We start from the raw sequence: 18,464 nt of genomic DNA, 5'->3' as shown, positions 1-18,464 counted from the left end.
CAGCCCGCCCCTCCCCGAGGCAAGCAGCCCCCACGTGGTGACAGACCCTTTATTCACACTAAAGTACAGGGAGGCAGCACTGGCCGTCAGCTGAAGAAGTACGTGGAGTGCTTCACCTGCTCCAGGTTGAAGGTCCCTGCGGAGCGGAGCAGAGCAGAAGGCTGGGGGCGGGCCCTGGGGAAGGCCCTGCCCCCAGCCCTGTGAGGGGCCGTCCAGCCCTGGGCCTCACCTGCCTTGGGCACAGACAGCAGCGTGTCCATCAGCCTGGAGACCCAGATGCTCTTGGAGGTCCTGAAGGCAAAGGCGGGGTGGGGGTAAGGCCGGGGCGGCCTGGGGAGGGAGCGGCCACTGCGGTGCTGGGCTGGGGGGGGCCTCACCTGGGGTCAGAGCAGAACCGCTTGATCAGGAACCTGGACAGGTTGTGGAGAATGGGCTGGCTGTGCAGACGGACGAACTGCTCACGGCAGACCTGCGGCGGGGGGGGGGGTGGGGGGGTGGGGGGCGTCAGCAGTCAGGAACCAGGCCCAAGGGGCAGGGGGACCAGGCTTCCCAGGTCAGAAGGGGTTGAGGTTGGGGGCGCGAGAGCCGGGGGTGTCCGCCCTAGTGGGGGTGGGCCTGCACCTGGTTCATGACCGCAACGTCAGCGGCGTGGGTCCAGAAGCAGTCGTGCACCGAGACGAAGGTCAGGCCCTTCCTGCAGCAGCAGTGAGGGGCCCCCGTGGAGAGGCCACGCCTTGAGGTCTCCTCCCTCACAATCCACACCCCCCCGCCGCCCAGCACTGGCCCAGCACTGGCCCAGCTCTCATCTCAAGCCCCTCCCCACCGCTCAGCCGGGGGGGGGCCCACTGTCCAGTGACGCCCACTCTCCTCTCGCCCCTCACCCCCGCGCACTCCAGCAGCTGTCTGTGCGCCACACGTGCCCCTCAGCAGGCAAGTGACAAGTTCTCCTCTTAGGAAGAAGCCTCTTTGCCACCCTACCCTCAACTGCCACCCAGCTGATTCTCAGCTTCCCGTAGGGGGTGGCTGAGGCTGGGCCCCCTTCCACCACAGGGCTCCATCCCAGGGGTCCCCAAGCCACCCCAGGGGGGCACAGAACACAGAACCCCCACAGCAGTCTGGCTCAGTGCGGCCACACCCCCCCACAGCAGCAGCCGTTTCTAACAGAACCGTGAGAAACTAGACACCTCTGCCTGCCCCGGCAGGCCCACACACATCAAGAGCAGGCCACACAGCAGGCCGGGCCCGGGGACCCTCCGAGGGCCAGCTTCACACTTGGAGCCCCTCCCCCGCCCAGTCAGTCGCATCCCAACCCCTCCCTGCCTCGCGGCCTGTCGCCTCCGGGGCACCAGGCACCCCAGGCCCCCACGGCTTCGGTCCTCGCCTGACCCCATCTCCAGCGGGCGGCACCCACCGCGGGGTCCCCAGCCCTGGTGCACCTGTAGCAGTGCAGGGCCGTGAGCATCATGTGCGAGGAGTCCAGCGAGTGGATGAAGTTGGGCGGGAAGCCGTTCTTCTGCTTCAGCGTATTGGGCTTCCTGGGGGCGGGGTGCAAGGTGGGGGACTCTGGAGCCTCAGCCCGGCCCGGCCCGACCCCAGTGGCCTCCCGGCCCAGGCGCCCCGGCCCCGCCCGCCCGCCCCCCGTGCACTCACTGGCTGGTGTCCACGCTGCTGCTGAAGGTGAGGCTCTGGAGCCCGCCTTTGATCTGCAGGGTAGGGGCGGTAGGGGCAGGGGGCGCTGAGTCCTGCCTGGCGCAGCGGGGGCAGGGGCGGGGCAAGGGCGGGGCTGCACATACCATGACCTTGGAGTCACGGTGGTAGGGCTGGATGACTGGGATGCCCAGGGGCGTGACCCACTCCACGGCCGAGCCCGTGTGGGAGATGAGCCGGGCGCTCTCGGTCAGCCAGCGCTGCAGGGATGGACACCGGGCTCAGGGGGGCCGGGTCTGGGGAGCCACGGCCGAGGCGGGGGCAGGGGGAAGATGAGGCCTCACCTGGATGGACCGGGTGCCCGAGAACATCTCCTGCAGGCTGTTGAACACCTGGCGCACGAGGTAGTGAGAAGCCTCCCACACGAAGTCCTGGGGAGAGGGCGAGGGGAGGGCGTGGGCGGGGCCCAGGTTCCCGCCACGACGCCTGATGGCCCTGGGCCAGTGACCTCGCACACTCTGAGGGGGGGGGGGGCTCGCTCCCATGGACCCCGCTGGAGGACCCCACGGTGGGCAGAGACAAGACCCTGTGTCAGGACCGCCTGCTGCCCAGCGGCCACCTGCTACCGGACAGTGGCCGGCAGGATCTGGAGTCTCGGCCCCGCGCACCTGGGGGAAGTCGTGGATCTCCCGGAGGCGCTTCTCGATCTGCAGGCGGCCCCCGTAGCGGGTGACCCCGTACACGACGGTCATCACCGTCTGCTTGACCACCTTGCGGCTGATGAAACCCTCCAGCACCTGGGCCACCCGCACACCCTGTTCGGCGTCCTGCCTGCGGAACACCTCCACCTGGAGGAGCGGGGGTCAGTGGGCAGGGCCCTGCCCACCCCGAAGCCACCCACCCCGAGGCGCCTTCTCTTCCCGTGGACCTCACCATCGCCCCCCGACACGTCCCCCAGGAACCCTGCCTGACTGCCGGGTCACGTGACAGTTGGCGGCCGTGGCAGTGGGGTCCACAGCACCCAGATGTTCAAAAGACAGACCCGGGTGGGTCTGGGGGATAAGAACAAGCGGGGGCGGGGTGGGTGCGCACCTGTGCAGCCACCTCACTGTACACGTCCTGCGGCAGGTCCAAGGGCAACAGGTTGACGGAGGCGGCCCCCACGCTGTCCCGGCCCAGGGCGGCGTAGTGCTGCAGGCCGTTACAGGAGCCATCCTGGGCGACGGGTGGAGGGTGAGGAGCAGGGAGCGAGGGGCGGGGCAAGGCGAGCTCCAGGCTTCCCCAGCTCGGCTCACGGGGTGCTCCCTGGACCTCCCACAATGACAGGCGGGCATCAGCACCCACAAAGCGGAACCGAGGCACAGAAAGGGCGGGGGGGGGGGGGCGTGTCTGCACAAGCTGCTCACCGTGGGAACACCAGCCTGTCAGAGTGGGATGGGCAGGTGCCGGGCACCCGTGCCATCCCTCGGCACCTCAACCCGAGCGAGACACCTGTGGCAGGCGCCCACAAGGGCCGGGCACGCCCCACACCGGAGTCCCCCAGCTCAGCTCACCTGGTGAACCGGGAAGTGGGAGACATAGGCGGTGGGGTCGGGGGCACGCACCGCCTGGGCGACCTCCATGCAGCAGGCCAAGGCTTGCCAGGGCTCGTCTGCCTCCATCCACCACTTGCGGCCCTGCAGGAAGCAGCGGGCTGGGTGAGGCCAGGCCCGGTGGGGTCAGAGCCAGCCTGGGGGCACTTCCTGGGCGGGCCCAGGTGGCGTGGGGACACCGGGAGGCCCTGAATGGCGTGGAGAGAGGACAGGAGTGATAGACCAGGGAGGGGTCAGCCTGGAGGGAGGCCTATTGTGGCATGGGAGGCTGCCGATGGCCCAGGACAGAGGGAAAGACAAGCAGAAGGGTGCCTGGGAAGAAGCAGGGGGTGGGGGGTGCCTGCATGGGTCTGAGGTGGGCGCCACGGCGGCCAGGAGAGCGGTCAGGGGTCAGGGGTCAGGGCCCAGCCGCTGTCCTCCCCACGCCACCCACCGTCATGGGCCGGTCCGCCGAGTCTAGGATGTCCTCCATCAGCTCGTCCGCATAGTCCCGGCGTGCCTGCAGCGACTCGCGCTTCTTGAGCCCTGTGAGGTTGACCAGGTGTATCTTGAGCCAGTTGAGGCCGTGGGGGCCGAGTGGGCGGCCCTGGGCGAACTCCAGCAGTGCGCGGGCCAGGTCACTGCCCAGGTGGTTGAAATGCGGTGAGCAGGGATAGGTCCGGCCGCGGAAGTCCATGTTGTGCGGCAGCCAAAAGACGCGGTGCCGCAGGTGCTGGGCCAGCGACAGGCGGTACAGTGCATCGGCGCGCAGGCTCTGCATCTCCCGTGCCACCTTCAGGCGCCGGGCCAGCTCCCGCCGCATCTCAGCCTTTTCGGCAGGCGAGACCTCGGGCAGCAAGCAGCCCTTGGGAGCCTGACGGCCCTCGGGTGGCCGGGGGGCCTCGGAGGGCGGGGCGGGCACACCCAGGCGAGGGCAGCCCTTGTCAGTGAAGAGCTCCAGCACCAGGTCCAGTATGCGCCCGTTGACCCGCCAGGCGCAGTTGCCCAGCTGGGTGAGGGCATCCAGGGCACCGTGCAGCTCGGCAGGCGGGCAGCGCTCCAGCAGGAGCTGGTGCTGCTGGCTGCCCTCCACAGAGCGCATCATCTTGGTGGGGCTCAGCAGGAAGGCACCCGAGTGGGGCGACGTCCAGGGCAGCGGTGGGCACAGCATGGGCACGTCCGTCGACTCAAAGGTCAGTGTGCGCTCTGCCGCCGTCTCCAGCAGCTGCGTGAAGGCCGGGTGAGGCTTCAGGATCCCGATCTGGGGGCGGGGCAGGCGGAGAAGGTTCGGGGGCTGCCCCAAAGGCAGTGGAGGAGGGCCCGGGGGTCCCCTCAGATGCCCCGACCCTGAGACCAGGTCCAGGGCCACAGCAGAATTCTGGCAGGATCCCACCATGGCCCAGGGGCCCTGCACCACCAGGAGCCCGCGGCCTCCTCGCAGGCCCGTCCCCACAGTGGCCCACCTGGCGGAAGCTGCGGAAGGAGTACACGTGGTAGAGCACAGGGATGAGCGTGCCTGGGCTCCGGGGCGCTGCCAGGCTGCTGGGCATCTGCGCGGCCCGCACCAGCACCTCCGCCAGCTGCTTTCCCAGCTGCACCACCACTGACATGGGCCAGGGCTGCTCGTGGGGGGCCTCAGGCACCCCCAGTGCCTCCCAATGCTGCCGTGGCAGGCATGGCTCCGCCACCTGCAAGCGGGAGGGTGGCTCAGGGGGATGAGGGTCTGGGTGCAGAGCTGGAGACCTCTGCCCACCCCCAGGGAGGGGTGAGCTGACTGCTATCCCAGGGCTAGGTGAGGAAAATGAGGTGGAGTCTGGGGGCAAATCTGGTCGCCTCAGGAAAGGGGAGAGGAGAGAGGGGAGGGGACCTCCGCTCAACGCCTGGGTTTCCCCACCCAGGCGTCCTGGGCCTCACCTGGGTGTCGGAGGCCAGCAGGTGCAGGTACTTGGAGTAGCGCTGCTCCAGTTCCTGCACCTCGTTTCTGAGCTGCTTCCTCTTGAAGACACGCAGACCCAGCTCGTGCGCCAGGAAGAGAAGTGACTCTCCTTGCGCGGGCAGCGCCTGCAGGGTCTGGAGGGCAGCGAGCGCCATGAGCCCCGCGCTCCATGTGGACCCCACAGGCACACCCCCAGCAGCCCCTCCCCCCGGCCCCGTGCACTCCATGTGGACCCCACAGGCACACCCCCAGCAGCCCCTCCCCCCGGCCCCGCGCTCCATGTGGACCCCACAGGCACACCCCCAGCAGCCCCTCCCCCCGGCCCCGTGCGCTCCATGTGGACCCCACAGGCACACCCCCAGCAGCCCCTCCCCCCGGCCCCGTGCACTCCATGTGGACCCCACAGGCACACCCCCAGCAGCCCCTCCCCCGGGCCCCGTGCGCACCTGCAGCAGCATCCCCACAATCTCCTTCTCGCTGAGCAGGCACAGGTACGGGAAGAGTGAGAGGCGGCCTTCTCGAGCAGCGTGGGCCTCGCTCTCCTTGGTCTCTTGCAGCTCCCGGTACAGCGCCGTCCTCCATCGGGTGCGCAAGCCTGCCAGGGTCTTCCGCTGGGGGGAGGGGGTACACAAGGAGTCATCACCGTGCCCACCCAACCCTGCAGCCCGCGAGGCCCCAGCCCTGCGCCTGGCAGTGCCTGGCTCAGTGGGGGTGGGGTGGGGGGGTGCCGTGCAGCCGGCCTCCCCCACGCGACCCTGCCCAGGCAGGGGACGCCCAGCTCGGCCGGAGCGGACCACCCCCCAGCCCCTTACCGCATGCAGGACCTCCTTGGTCAGCAGTGGAACCTTCTCCACGGACTCCACGGTGACAGTGGTGGCCATCTCCACGCGAAGCTGCTGTCGGAAGAGGCCCTGCAGCTCCTTCAGGGACAAGTGCAGCCTCGGGTAGGACACAGTGGGGTCCTGCTGGTGGCAACAGGCTGGTGGTGAGGTCCCGGTGCCTGACCTCTCGACCTGAGTCCCCCAGGGTTCCACCCACACCCGAGGTCAAGAAGAGCAGCTGCCCACCCTACACGTGCCAGGACCCCCACCCGCCCCCATGGCAGAATCACAGTCATTTTCCCAAGTCTCCTGAAAATCATCCATCCTTAACGCTGGGGGGAGAGCAGGGCCCAGGACAGTGAGACAACGATGCTGGTGTAACCGCATCTGCTGGCCTTGCCAGGCGGGCAGGACACCCAGCAAGACAGTGCAAGTCCCCGGATGCTGCTGTTTTCTCTTTAAACTTGCAACTGTGTGAACATGTGACCCTTCCAAAAATAGATAAATTAAAAATAGCAAAACCCAACACACTGAGAATCCAAAATATACATCTACACAAAGACCTGTCCACAGCCACAGCAGCACAGTTCACGATGCTTAAAAACTAGAAACGACCGAAGTGTCCATCAACAGATGATAGATAAACACAGTGTGGTCCCTCCACACACGGGAACATCACTCAACCCTGAGAAGGGGTGAAGCCCTGACACTCGCTATAGCGTGGATGGACCCTGAGAACACGATGCTCAGTGAGAGAAGCCAGACACAGAAGGACACACAGGGTGTGATTCCATTGATTGGAAACGTCCAGAACAGGCAGATCCACAGAGAGTTAGTGGCTAGTGGTTGTCAGGGGCTGGTGCGGGGGGGGTGGGGGTGGGGATGGGGACTGACTGCTGATGGGGACGGGCTTCCTTTTGGGATAATGGAATGTTCTGGAATTACATAGAGATCAACGTACTAAAAAAAAAAAAAAATACTGAATTACACTTTAAAAGGTGAACTGTAGAATAGGAGAATTATGTCCCAGTAAAAAGAAAAAACCCAGTGCCTCAAGGTGTCATGCTCTACTCCACCCTGGGAGGCGATGCGGCCTCGCCCGCTGCCTGCCGCCTGCGGAGTTAGCTGTCCAGTCTTATTTAGGGAGGGCACACAGGCCCTGCGACACCCCGACGCTCGGCCCACGGCTGCATTGCCACGTGGAAACCGAGGACGGTGCAGCGTGGGCCCCCCACAACAGCCTCCCTCCCGCCAGCATGGGGTTGGGTGGGGCCGACCCCGCCAAGAGAGACGGGGAGGGGCTGAGGCGCCCGGAGACAACACCTCCCCCCCGGCCCCCCGCTCCCGGCAGGTGCCAGGCCACAGGCCCCAGCTCACCTTGGCGTAGATCTCCCGGAGCAGCGGCGAGGTGTTGACCTGGGGCGGGGGCACGGGCGGCCGCGGGGGGGTGAAGGCGGGCTTGGCCTTGCGCACAGCCCGCAGGAGCTCAGCCCGCTCCTCGGCGCTCAGCGGCACAGCCGTGAAGAGCCCCTGCAGCTGTAGCCCGTCCTGCGCCATCTGCTTCAGGCACCTGCAGGGCACACACACCCGGCTCACAGCGCCGGTGCCTGGGGAGCCCCAGGGATCCCAGCCCCCAGCTCAGCCAGGCCACCCCACACCGACCCACCCACCTTCGGATGGTGCCAGCATCCTGGTCCAGGCGCCCCATGCACTGCAGGGCAGCCGCGTAGGACCGCAGGTCCGGGGCGAGGCCGGCATCTTTCAGCATGAAGAACACGTACATCAGCTCTTTGAAGGAGCCCTGGGGGAACCAAGCGGGGTGAGGGCCTGTGGGGGGGCCGGGTGTGGGCGGAAGGGAGGCCCCAGCTCGGCCCACAGTGCTCCCTGCTGCCCACCTGCTCCTCTACCCAGTTTCCCGACGACCGGGCCTCCTTCCTCCACACAGGTCTCCCCGCTACCTTCCCCTGCGGTTTTTCCTCCAGCCCACTGGTGGCTCAGGAGAGATGCCACAGACCCTTCCAGAGAGAGGCATTCCCAGCACCCCGCCATGTGTCCTGCACCCTGTCTGAGAGATGCTGCCACCCCAGACCACGTGCCAGCAACTGGGTCCTAGGTGCTTGTCTGCACGGCCCGGGGTGCGGGGGGAAGGGGGGGCGATCAGTCCGGTAGTCACCAACCATACCGGCCACTTAGCTTAGTTTAAATTAAATACTCGGTTCAGCAGCAACAGGAGGCTGGAGCAGATGAAGAACACTGGCAACGTCACAGAAAGGTCTACTGGACGCTGCTGGTCTAGATTCAGCCCATCTATCCTACCTCTAAAAACTCACAGTAGGAGTACTTCCCTGGTGGCGCAGTGATTAAGAATCCGCCTGCCAATGCAGGGGACACGGGTTCGATCCCTGGTCCGGGAAGATCCCACATGCCACGGAGCAACTAAGCCCGTGCGCCACAACTACCGAGCCTGCACTCTAGATCCCGCGAGCCACAACTAAGACCTGATGCAGCCAAATAAATAAAAAGTGGAAACAACTTTTATTAAAAGAAAAAAAAAAAAAAACTCAACAGTAATGTCACTACCACCATGAAAACATGCATTCGAACCTTCACAGTGTTAAACACACACACACATGGGGTTGGAGCCCTGGATTACAGCCCTCACTCCTCCCAAGATGGGAAACCCGAGGCGCAGAGGGAAGGGAGGGGTGTGGCCACGGGGAGCACACGGCAGAACGGGACTAAACTCAGGTCTGGGTGGCAGCCAGGCCTGCTCGATATAGGCTGGCTGCCTAGGGCCCCCAAAACTCACATCCACCTGGAACCTCAGAAAAGGGCCTTATTTGGAAACAGGGTCCCTGCAGGTGCCGTTAGGATGAGGTCACACTGGAGGAGCCCGTGTGACCACTGAGGCAGAGATCAGAGGGACGCGGCCACAGCCCAAGGGACATCGCAGACCCAGGAGCTGGCAGAGGCGCGAAGCACCCTCCCCTGGAGCCTCCAGAGGGAGTGGGGCCCTGCCACGCCCTGACCTCGGACGTCTGGCCGCTGGGACTAAAAGAAAACAAACTTCTGCTGCTTTAAGCCTCCCGGTTTGTGTTCATTTGTTCAGCAGCCCCAGGAAGCTCATCTAATCAGAAATATGCTGCCGTAACAGGACCCTTTGTGGGGGGGACGCCGGAAACCAGAGACCTGGGAAGGCAGACTAACTCCTGGGAACTGAGTGCCCTCCTGCAAAGACAATGCAGGCAAGAAGCTCCCTGTGACTGTCGCTCTGGAGCCCCTGGAAGACTCCCAGCGCTATCAGGCGGCTCTGGGCCGCGTTCTGTGCGTAAGTCAGCACAGCGAAGTCCCTGCCGCCAACCTGCCTTAGCGAGTTGCACCTGTGTCTTCACACAGCTGTTTCCCTTGTTTGCCCGGCACTAACGCTTTCTCTGCTGCTCCTCAAATGAGGTCACAGACCCACGGGAGGGAGGGTGTTGGGGAAGTTTTCACCGCAAGGGCACTTAAGCAACTCTCCTAAGCAGCCACGGGTCAGAGGAGAAATCGCAGGAGAAAACAGAAAACGTGGGAGAGGGAAGCAGCTAAAGCTGTTCCCAGAGGGAAATTCACAGCTGTGAATGTCTGCATTAAAAAGAAGGATCCGACCTAGGAAACTCAAGACAAGAACAAGGTAGATGGAAAGCACTGAGGTCGCAGCCCCAAGAAGGGTCTGCAGCGCCCCTCACACCAGAGCCGTGGTCAAGTAACCAGAAGGAAATGCTCTGAACCAGAGCACAGCTTCTTCCTGCTCTTTTGGTCATTTTCCCACTTTGCTTTGAAGGCCACGTGTGACTCATAATCGACAAGCCTAAAGAATTATTAAAACAATAAAAGACAAAGGCCTGAGCCCTGGGGCTAAAAGACAAGGGTTCGAATCTAAGTGCCCCCAAGTTGGCTTCTGCCTCTGGCCCCGGGGCACTCGCTCCCGGGGCCCAGCCACTCACCTGGCGAGCCCAGCCGAGCATGACCATGTTGTACATGGAGAGTGTGAGCAGCCGCTGCTGCTGGGACTTGCTGTGGTGGGTGACCAGCACGTGGTGGGCCAGGGGCAGGTTGCCCGTGAGCAGGCAGCACTCAAAGAAGGACAGGAGCCTCTGCCGCTGGCCCTCCAGCCGCGACTCGGGGCCTCTGTCCGCCGGGGCCGCCGCCGCCTCGCCGCTCCGCCCCTGCGGGGCCTCCTGCAGCAGCTGCGCCAGCTGCTCCTCCCACGGGCTCCGGGGCGCCCCCTGCTCCCAGTGCTGCAGCTGGCTCGCCAGCTTCCTGCTAAGCAGCCGGGGCTCCGAGCGCAGCTGCTTTTGCCAGGCCACCTTCTCCACGTGCTTCTGCAGCTTCCCCTCCAGCCGCTGCTTGCGCCTCTCCATCAGCCGCTGATCGTCGTCCAGTTTCTGCGCCCAGCGGCTGCTGAGCATGGGGGCGGCCCCCTCGGCCCCTGCCTGGGCCTGCCTGGGTGGCTGGGCGCCGCCAGCCTCCGGGGCTCGAGCCACGGCCACCCTCTTGGCCACCCTCTTCACCGTCACCTCTGCCACGCCCTCGGCCTGCAGCTGCCGCACCCGCGCCTTGAGCACTGTGGGGCAGAGGGCGAGACGTCAGGGGACCCCGCTGCCCAGGAGGCGAGAGACCTCAGCCCTGTGTGTCTGCTGACCACCGCAAACGTCCCTAGACTTACCTCGTCGGCCACGCACGCCCCGCCCACCCAACCAGCACCCATCCACCCGAGCCACTCGAACCCAACGTCCCGAACAGGCTCCCGGTGTTGCCCACAACCTGCCTCTCTGCGTCCTCCCCCACGCCCCCAAGCTCTGTCCTTCCCAGCCCGACCAAAAGTCACAGGTCGTCTGCGACTCTCCCCCTCTACATGCAGCCCGTGAGCGCCTCCTCAGGGCTCTGCCTTCAAAATCCACCCGGGTGCCGGCGCCTCCCTGCACCTCCCACCCCCACTCCATCTGTAATGGCCTCAGGGCCTTTGCACGTGCCATTATCCCCCCACACACACAGACAATTCACAGCCCGCCGCTGCCCTGTGCCACTTCACCGACAGTCAGCTCTCAGGACCTGGGGCAGTTCTGTTCTACAGAGTTTCAGGCCACTGAGCTGGTGAACAGGGAACCACCACTCCCAGGCAAACACGGGGCTCCTGAGAGCCCATGGTCACATTTCCACCAACAGGTCCACACATAACCCTGTTTTGTGAGTTCTCATCTGAGATATCTTATTTCCTGTGTACTGCTGATTCACTAACATTGAACTCACAGCCAATACTTCTACAACTCATTCCTCAACAAAGCTTGTCGAACACGCAGATTTTCTACAAAAGGCACGTCACAGCCCCCTTGAGCTGAGGAAACTAGACAGCACCCCAGCACCACGCCTGGGGCCATTTTAAACTGCAGAACCACCAACAAACAGCACAAAATGCAAAAACGTGGCACCAGATACACCCTGAAAAGGACGCCTGTTGACAGGGAGTCGCCCAGCTCCACCTCAGCTGGGAAGGCATGCATTGGCTTTGGGGTTACAAGTTCAGCTGGTAGGAGACTTTGCAAACACAGAATCCACGAACGTGAGGACCAAGGGTATCCATCTCCTGCCTGCGCCTGTCTCACTACAACATCGGCCCCAGAGAGAGCTGGCCCAGAGCAGAAACACAGGTGCGGCCCTGGCCCCAGTGACCGGAGACTCAGCAGACCCTTTCTGCACGTGCGGGAGACTGTCTGGCGGCAAAGCGTGGGGCAGGACACGAGGCAGAAGCCGGATGTGGGCACAGGTTTCCCTCGGAGGCGGCCGCATCTGAGCCACCTGGGGGGTGACCCGGGACAAGCAGGTGCAAAGCTCCTGATGCCAGAAGCCGAGGAGGTAGGCAAAGGCCCGGAGGTCTATGGCTCTCAGTGGGGGTCTGGAGATTATTCTGTGAGAGAGGAAACAGTTGGACGGTTCAAGGCTGGGGAGTGAGATGAAGTGATTCAGATTTCCAGACCCTGGGCTTAGCTTTAAAATAATGAGATGGGTGAGAAACGAAAGAAGGTTGCTCTTGAAGCGCGTGGGACCTGTGGCTTCACTTCTGTGTGTTTGGGGTTTTCTGAAATTAGGTGTTTTTCAAAGCCTCCCCCACCCCACTCCTGGCTGGGGGACACACACTGGACGAGGGACAGGAGGGGAAGCAGGAGGCACTGGACGTCTGGGAAGGAGAGGACAGTGAGGTGGCGAGAAGGACAGATGCCCCCCACTTGCTACAGAGGCCGCCAGGACCTCGCTGTCCGTCCCAGGTGACAATGACCACAACTAGACCCCATCATGCACCCAAGCCCAGGAAGCTGAGCCAGGACCACTGAGCTTGGTCAAGTCACAGCTCAAAGCCCAGCTCTGCACGTGCAGCGGTGTGTGGCCTTGAGCCAGTCTCTCCAGCCACAGATCTGGGCCTCAACTGTCTCATCTGGAAAGGGGGAGCCCCTGCTGGGACGAGGGAACTACAAGAGCTCGCTGTGTACAGCACTCGCTTCACCGTGGGGGCCCTCGGACCACCAGAGAGCGGGACCCCATGAGTCACCCCACCTTACAGACTGACATCCCTTCTCACCGGGGTCACTGTGGGGAACCAGGGAGGCGGCTCCCAGCAGCGCTGCCGACGGGGGGGACAGTGAGGAAGGGGCTTCAGGCCCCAGACCTCGGGGGTCAGGCTCACCCTCCAGCAGCTCGGCATGGCCCCAGTCCTTCCGGCGGTCCTGCTCACAAGGGCTGGCAGTCGAGCTCCTCTTACGGCCCCAGACGCCACCAAGGCCCCCTGCAGGAGAGACCAGGGAGGCTGAAGGAGGCGGGCATCAGGGGTGGGGGAGGGAGGGCCCTCACAGGGTCAGGAATCGCAGGATCCGGGGCAAAGGAACCCTAAAGGCAGTGGGAACTGTCAGTGGTCACCGGTCTCACACTGGAAAGAAACTAACAGGACAAAAGTGAAGGGGACACCACGGGCAAAGGAAAAAAGAAAACTGGGGCGTGGGGTGGAGGATAAAATGTTCGTCGAACTAAGGCACAGACAATTCAAAGGTTAAAAACCCTAAACCGTAAGTAGTGGGTCATGGGGCTCCAAAAGAAATCAAGGGTCGAAGATCAAAGTGCCCCACCGACTCCTGTCCGGAGAGTGGGCCAAGGACGAGTGAAAGCTGCGTCGAGTCACTGGGTTCCCCAGAACTCCCAAGGGCAAAGGGCAAAGGTCGGAGGGAGCTGGATCCCGAGGGTCGAGAAGCCAAAGGTCACGGCCGCGGGTGGGGGGGCAGGGCAGCGGTCCCGGGACTCCCCTTCATTACCTTCCTCGGCCAGGAGGCCGGGGGCGCCCGCCGGCCACAGGGCCCTCCCGAACCCCGCCGCGCCGCGGCCCCAGCGCACGGCAGACATGCTGCCAGCACGCGGGACCACCGCGCCGCCCGCGCCCGCCGGGAGTTGTAGTCCTAAGGCCTACGGCGGCCGCGAAGGGACCACGCGCCTGGAGAGCGCCGACAGAACCACAATTCCCAGGGGGCAGCGGGGCGCCGGAGGCGGGGGGCATGCGCCGGTGGCGCCCTCTGATTGGCTGTTCGCTGTGGAGGCGGGGCGGGACAGAGCCGTTGCTTGGGCAACACTGCGAGAATCTAAGCCATCTTTGGGAGGACCCGGAACCTGGGTTTTGTTGTTGTTGTTGTTTAAGGAATAGTCGCCAAATAATTAGGACAGCGTTCTGCAATTTAGAGATTCCTATCCGCGATCTTCATTGATCCAAAGATAGCTCTGGGGAGGGAACTATTACTATCTCCGGTTTATTGTGGAGGAAGCTGAGGTTCAGAGAGGTCAATCAAGTTCCCCAAAGACACACAGCACAAATGTTAGAGAGACTGGAATGAAGGCCCACATCCGTCTGACTCAAAGTCGCAGAGCCAACGGTCAGCTGGGTCATCGTGTTTCCTGGACATTTCCCTCATTCACTCTTTCTGGCCTCAGTTTACCCACTAGTTCCCAAGGCCAGGGACGGAGTGGGGCAGAGAGCGCAGACTCACCTCTAACTAAGTTGATCTGATGACAAGTGGAATGAAATAATCCCTGGAGCCTGGAGCATCTCAGCCCTGGTCTCCAGGGAGATCCCACTCAGGAGTAAGCAGGGCCAAAACTTTAGAATCAGACCTGGAAGGCATGCCTCACCTTATCATTCAGTTGGGGAAACTGAGGTCAGGGGAGGGAGCGTCTGCTCTGGGATTGGCTGGTATGTGAAGGATGAGAATAGGCACACATGGTGTAACTGCGCTCCAGGCAGCAATCAAAGCGAGTGCAAAGGCCCTGAGAGGCAGGAATAACTGTGGAAAGTTGGAATTCGAGCAGTGTTTGGGAGAGAGGAAGCAGAGGCAAAGGTGGAAGGGTGCTCAGGGGCCAGACCACGGTGGGCCTTAGGGGCCTCAGCTCAAGCTGCCACCTGTCCCCAGTTGCTCAGACTTCAGTCTCCCCACTACCCAGAGTGGAGGCCGGACCTGTACTCTGGAAGGGCCAGACTCCTAGGTCTGGACGCCTCTCGACAGCACATTCCAGACGCAGCTGCCCACGCGGGCCTGTGCACTGTGATGCCACCAGCTGGGAATGTTTTCAACAGACAGCAGCATCCTCCCGAACCCGCCCCAATCCACCCCAAGATGCCCTGGGGGGCCGTGACCTCAGACCTGGCTCACACCTAGGGTGTCCTTCCTGGCCTGGTGGGGGAGGGGGTCACTGAATCAGCTGGCCCTGGCCCCCCCAAGACCTAGAGACATCCCCTCGTATCCCCGCAGTCTGGCAGAGCCAGGAGCCTGGGCTGGAAGCCAAGACTTCTAAATTCTTTTGCCTCAGTTTCCTCTTCTACTCTCTGGGACATCAGATTCCCTAAACTAGTATCTCCCCAAGAGCTGGATCCTGGATCTTGGCGGTGAGGAAGCCATTCTCCTTTCAGTCCCTGCTCAAACACAAGCGGTCTCGCTTGGTGCCACCTGTGTGTTACCCCTGTCTCAGCTCCCGGGCTGGGGTCCTGCCAATCGGAGACTTTTGTCACATGGTCTCTTCTCTTTGTATTTCTTCTTACAGCTTATTGTCAATGTGTCAATGTATGGCACTGGTTTTCCACTCCTGATGGGGATATCAAATTTCCTTGTAAAACTTAAGCATGAAAATATGAATAACACATGAGACAAGTGGAGACAGATGTCCTTAAGAGGGGGTCATGGCGTCAAGACGTTGGGGTTTGGGCAAGACTATGTTTCAGAAGCTGTTCACGTGTGCTGGGTTCTTCCCCAAAACTTTTCACCCAAATTGAACCAAGAGACGTTCAGATGAACTTAGGCTGTGGGACATTCTGTGAGACTTCAAAAGTGTTGGGGGGTGGGGAGGGATAAACTGGGAGATTGGGATGGAGATACACACACTACCATATATAAAACAGATAACTAGTAAGGACCTACCGTGTAGCACAGGGAACTCTACTCAGTACTCTGTAATGACCTATACGGGAAAAGAATCTAGAAAAGAGTGGATATATGTATATGCATAGCTGATTCAGTTTGCTCTACACCTGAAACTAACACAGCATTGTAAATCAATTATACTCCAATAAAAAATTAATAAAAAAAAAAGAAGACGTGTTGAGGAAGGCAAGGAATGCTCTCTAGATGGAAAGACATGGCATCAGATTCCTGGGGCCACCGTAACAAACGACCACAAACTTGGTGCCCTAACAACAAAAATTAATTCTCTCATATTTCTGGAGACAAGACATCCAAAATTAGTATCACTAGGATGAAATCAGGGTGTGGACAGAGCCGTGCCCCATCCGGAGGCTCCCAGGGAGGGTCCTTACCGCTTCTTCCAGCTTCTGGGGCTCCAGGCATCCTGGGCTTGTGGCCGTGTCCCTCCCGTCTCTGCCTTCGCCTTCACGTGGCCTCTCCTCCGTGTCTGTGTCTCTCATAAGGGTACTTGTGACTGCATTTAGGGCGCCTAGGATGATCTCATTTGAAAATCTTAATGTAATGGCAGCTGCCAAGACTCTTTATCCAAATAAGGTCAGATTCACAGGTTCTGGGGATTAGAATGTGGACACATCTTTGTGGGCCTTTATTCAGCCAATCACAGAGACAGAGAACAGAAGGCACTGCATGTGCCCTACCCAGGTTTGGGATGAGAAAAAAAGGTATTCAAGGACATAACGGTGAAAAGAGGGGGCATTTGAGCGTGGATGAGGGATGAGGTTGCCACTTGGCTATGACGGAGCACCTTGCCATTAGAAGACTCGTCCGGGAATTCCCTGGCGGTCCAGCGGTTAAGACTCCGCGATTTCCCTGCCAAGGGTCTGGGTTCGATCCCTGGTCGGTGAAATGTGATCCCCAGCCGTATGGCACAGTCAAAAAAAAAAAAAAAAAAAATACTCGTCCGACCATTTCTGAGGCTGCCTCTCAAATACTCACGTACATAAAAAGACCACACGTGTGTATTTTTCAGGTAGAACATGAACAGTGCACACATCAAGAATACAGTTCACGGGACTTCCCTGGTGGTCCAGTGGTTAAGACTCTGCATATCCAATGCAGGGGGCGTGGTTCCATCCCTGCTCAGGGAACTAAGATCCCACAGGCCGTGTGGGCGCGGCCAAAAAAAAAGAAAGAATACAGTTCAATTAATTTTCCAGGACACAGGGGTGTTCCAAAGAACACCCAGCCCCTGAAACCCCCTCACGTCCCCTATCATTGCCCCTGAGGGCTACACCCATCGGACAGTTCACACATGGGTTGGTTTTCCAGAATGTCCCATAGATGGACCTCTATCGTGTCTGACTGCTTCTCCTCATTCTGTCTGAGAATCATCCACGTTGTTGTGTATTCAGTGGGTTACTCTTTTTCGTGGCTGCATAGTACTCCCCCGTGAGTTTGCTGCAGTGTATTTACCCATCCTCCAGCTGATGGAAATCAAAAATAATATGTAGGGGTCTTCCCTGGTGGCGCAGTGGTTGAGAATCTGCCTGCCAATGCAGGGGACACGGGTTCGAGCCCTGGTCTGGGAAGATCCCACATGCCACGGAGCAGCTGGGCCCGTGAGCCACAGTTACTGAGCCTGCACGTCTGGAGCCTGTGCTCCACAACAAGAGAGGCCGTGATAGTGAGAGGCCCGCGCACCGCGATGAAGAGTGGCCCCCGCTTGCCACAACTAGAGAAAGCCCCCACACAGAAACGAAGACCCAACACGGCCATAAATAAATAAATAAATAAATATTAAAATAATAATAATAATATGTAGAATTGGGGACTCCCGGAACAGGGCATTCATTGTGCTGTTTTCACAACTTGTCTGTAGGCTTGACGTCTTCCAGAAAACCACAGCGAGATACCGCTGTACCCAACTAGGATGGCTGCAATCAAAACGATGGCCAATCACAGCTGCTGGTGAAGAGGTGGGAACACTGGAGCCCTCGTGCATGGCTGGTGAGAATGTGAGATGGGGCAGCCGCTGTGGAAGACGTTCTGGCAGCTCCTCAAAAAGCCAACCATAGAATCACCATGTGACCCAGCAGTTCCACTCCTGGGTATATACATGAGCGAAATGGCGACTTATGTTCACACTTAAACTCGTACACGCACGTCCACAGTAGCATGATTCACGACAGCCAAAAGGCAGCAACAACCACGTGTCCATCAATGGATGATGGATGAACAGAATATGGTCCCTCCACACACGGGAGCATCACTCAACCATGCGAAGTGGTGAAGCATTGACATTTGATACAATATGGATGGAAGTTGAACACAATGCTCAGTGAGAGAAGCCAAACACAGAAGGACACAAAGGGTGTGAGTCCATTGATGCGAAACGTCCAGAACAGGCAAATCCACAGAGACAGAGAGTAGATTCGTGGTTGTCAGGGGCTGGGGAGGGGATGAGGGCAACTGCTGATGGGGACGGGGCTTCTCTTTGGGGTGATGGAATGTTCTGGAACTAGACAGAGGTAAGCGTTGACAACTCTGTACTGAAAGCACTAATTGCACAGTTTCCTGGGTGAACTGGGTGGCATGTGAATTATATTTCAGTGAAGCTGTTGTGAAAAGCACCTGGGGCGCAGCTGTTTTCCCAGGCGTGGGTCCCCTCCAGTCATACAGGGCCCTGGATCTTGTCCTCCTGGCAGGTGGGGTGGGGACAGTCTAGGAAGGGAAGACCAAGTTTCTAGCTGGCAGGACATGGAGGTGTTATTCCGAGCACCCAGTGAGGTCGTGGATTATCTCATTCCATCCTTCCAGCCTTCCCTCTCCAGGCCTATTTTCCACAGGAGGAGGCAAGGCTTGGGGAGGTGATGCCTGCAGGCCAGTCCCCTGGGTGCTGGCCTCAGGGCTCTGAGTGTGGGGAGACAGTCCGGGCTGGACTCCCATCTCAGTCCTGGGGTCCTGGGCTTGGATGTCTGCCACACCCCCTGCGTGGCCCTCCTGG

The 18,464-nt window shown here is 60.8% G+C and overlaps 1 protein-coding gene across 5 annotated transcripts; it reads right to left on the bottom strand.

The window, feature by feature from the left end:
- Window positions 1–35: 35 nt before the first annotated feature.
- Window positions 36–13,435, bottom strand: POLRMT (RNA polymerase mitochondrial). 5 transcript variants are annotated; one of them, XM_036847477.1, is made up of 21 exons: window positions 13,313–13,435; window positions 12,589–12,792; window positions 9,959–10,578; window positions 7,646–7,776; window positions 7,353–7,545; window positions 5,967–6,119; window positions 5,601–5,765; window positions 5,133–5,288; window positions 4,682–4,906; window positions 3,673–4,479; window positions 3,201–3,323; window positions 2,740–2,952; window positions 2,316–2,495; window positions 1,992–2,078; window positions 1,794–1,907; window positions 1,651–1,703; window positions 1,437–1,535; window positions 622–694; window positions 378–469; window positions 230–291; window positions 36–136 (listed from the first exon to the last, which is right to left on the bottom strand). In XM_036847477.1, the coding sequence occupies exons 1-21, from the start codon at window positions 13,398–13,400 to the stop codon at window positions 87–89; spliced, it is 3,888 nt and encodes a 1,295-aa protein (XP_036703372.1). In that variant the 5' UTR covers window positions 13,401–13,435; the 3' UTR covers window positions 36–86. The 5 variants fall into 5 exon arrangements, with proteins under 5 accessions (XP_036703372.1, XP_036703374.1, XP_036703373.1 ...); XM_036847479.1 differs by having other exon boundaries at window positions 2,740–2,862; XM_036847478.1 differs by having other exon boundaries at window positions 5,967–6,116.
- Between the last annotated feature and the right edge of the window lie 5,029 nt (window positions 13,436–18,464).

Source organism: Balaenoptera musculus, chromosome 3 (assembly GCF_009873245.2).
Source record: "Balaenoptera musculus isolate JJ_BM4_2016_0621 chromosome 3, mBalMus1.pri.v3, whole genome shotgun sequence".
Classification (NCBI taxonomy): Eukaryota; Metazoa; Chordata; class Mammalia; order Artiodactyla; family Balaenopteridae; genus Balaenoptera; species Balaenoptera musculus.
Note: the sequence above shows the minus strand (reverse complement) of the source record. Positions and strands in the feature narration are given on the sequence as shown.

Bases quoted from the DNA above. Each gene is read 5' to 3' on its own strand.
- POLRMT (XM_036847477.1), bottom strand. From the start codon at position 13,400: ATGTCTGCCGTGCGCTGGGGCCGCGGCGCGGCGGGGTTCGGGAGGGCC. The intron at 4,480-4,681 runs GTGGGCCACTGT...CCCCGCCCCCAG, and splicing joins CCTTCCGCAGCTTCCGCCAG to ATCGGGATCCTGAAGCCTCA. The intron at 1,908-1,991 runs GTGAGGCCTCAT...CCATCCCTGCAG, and splicing joins CGGGCACCCGGTCCATCCAG to CGCTGGCTGACCGAGAGCGC.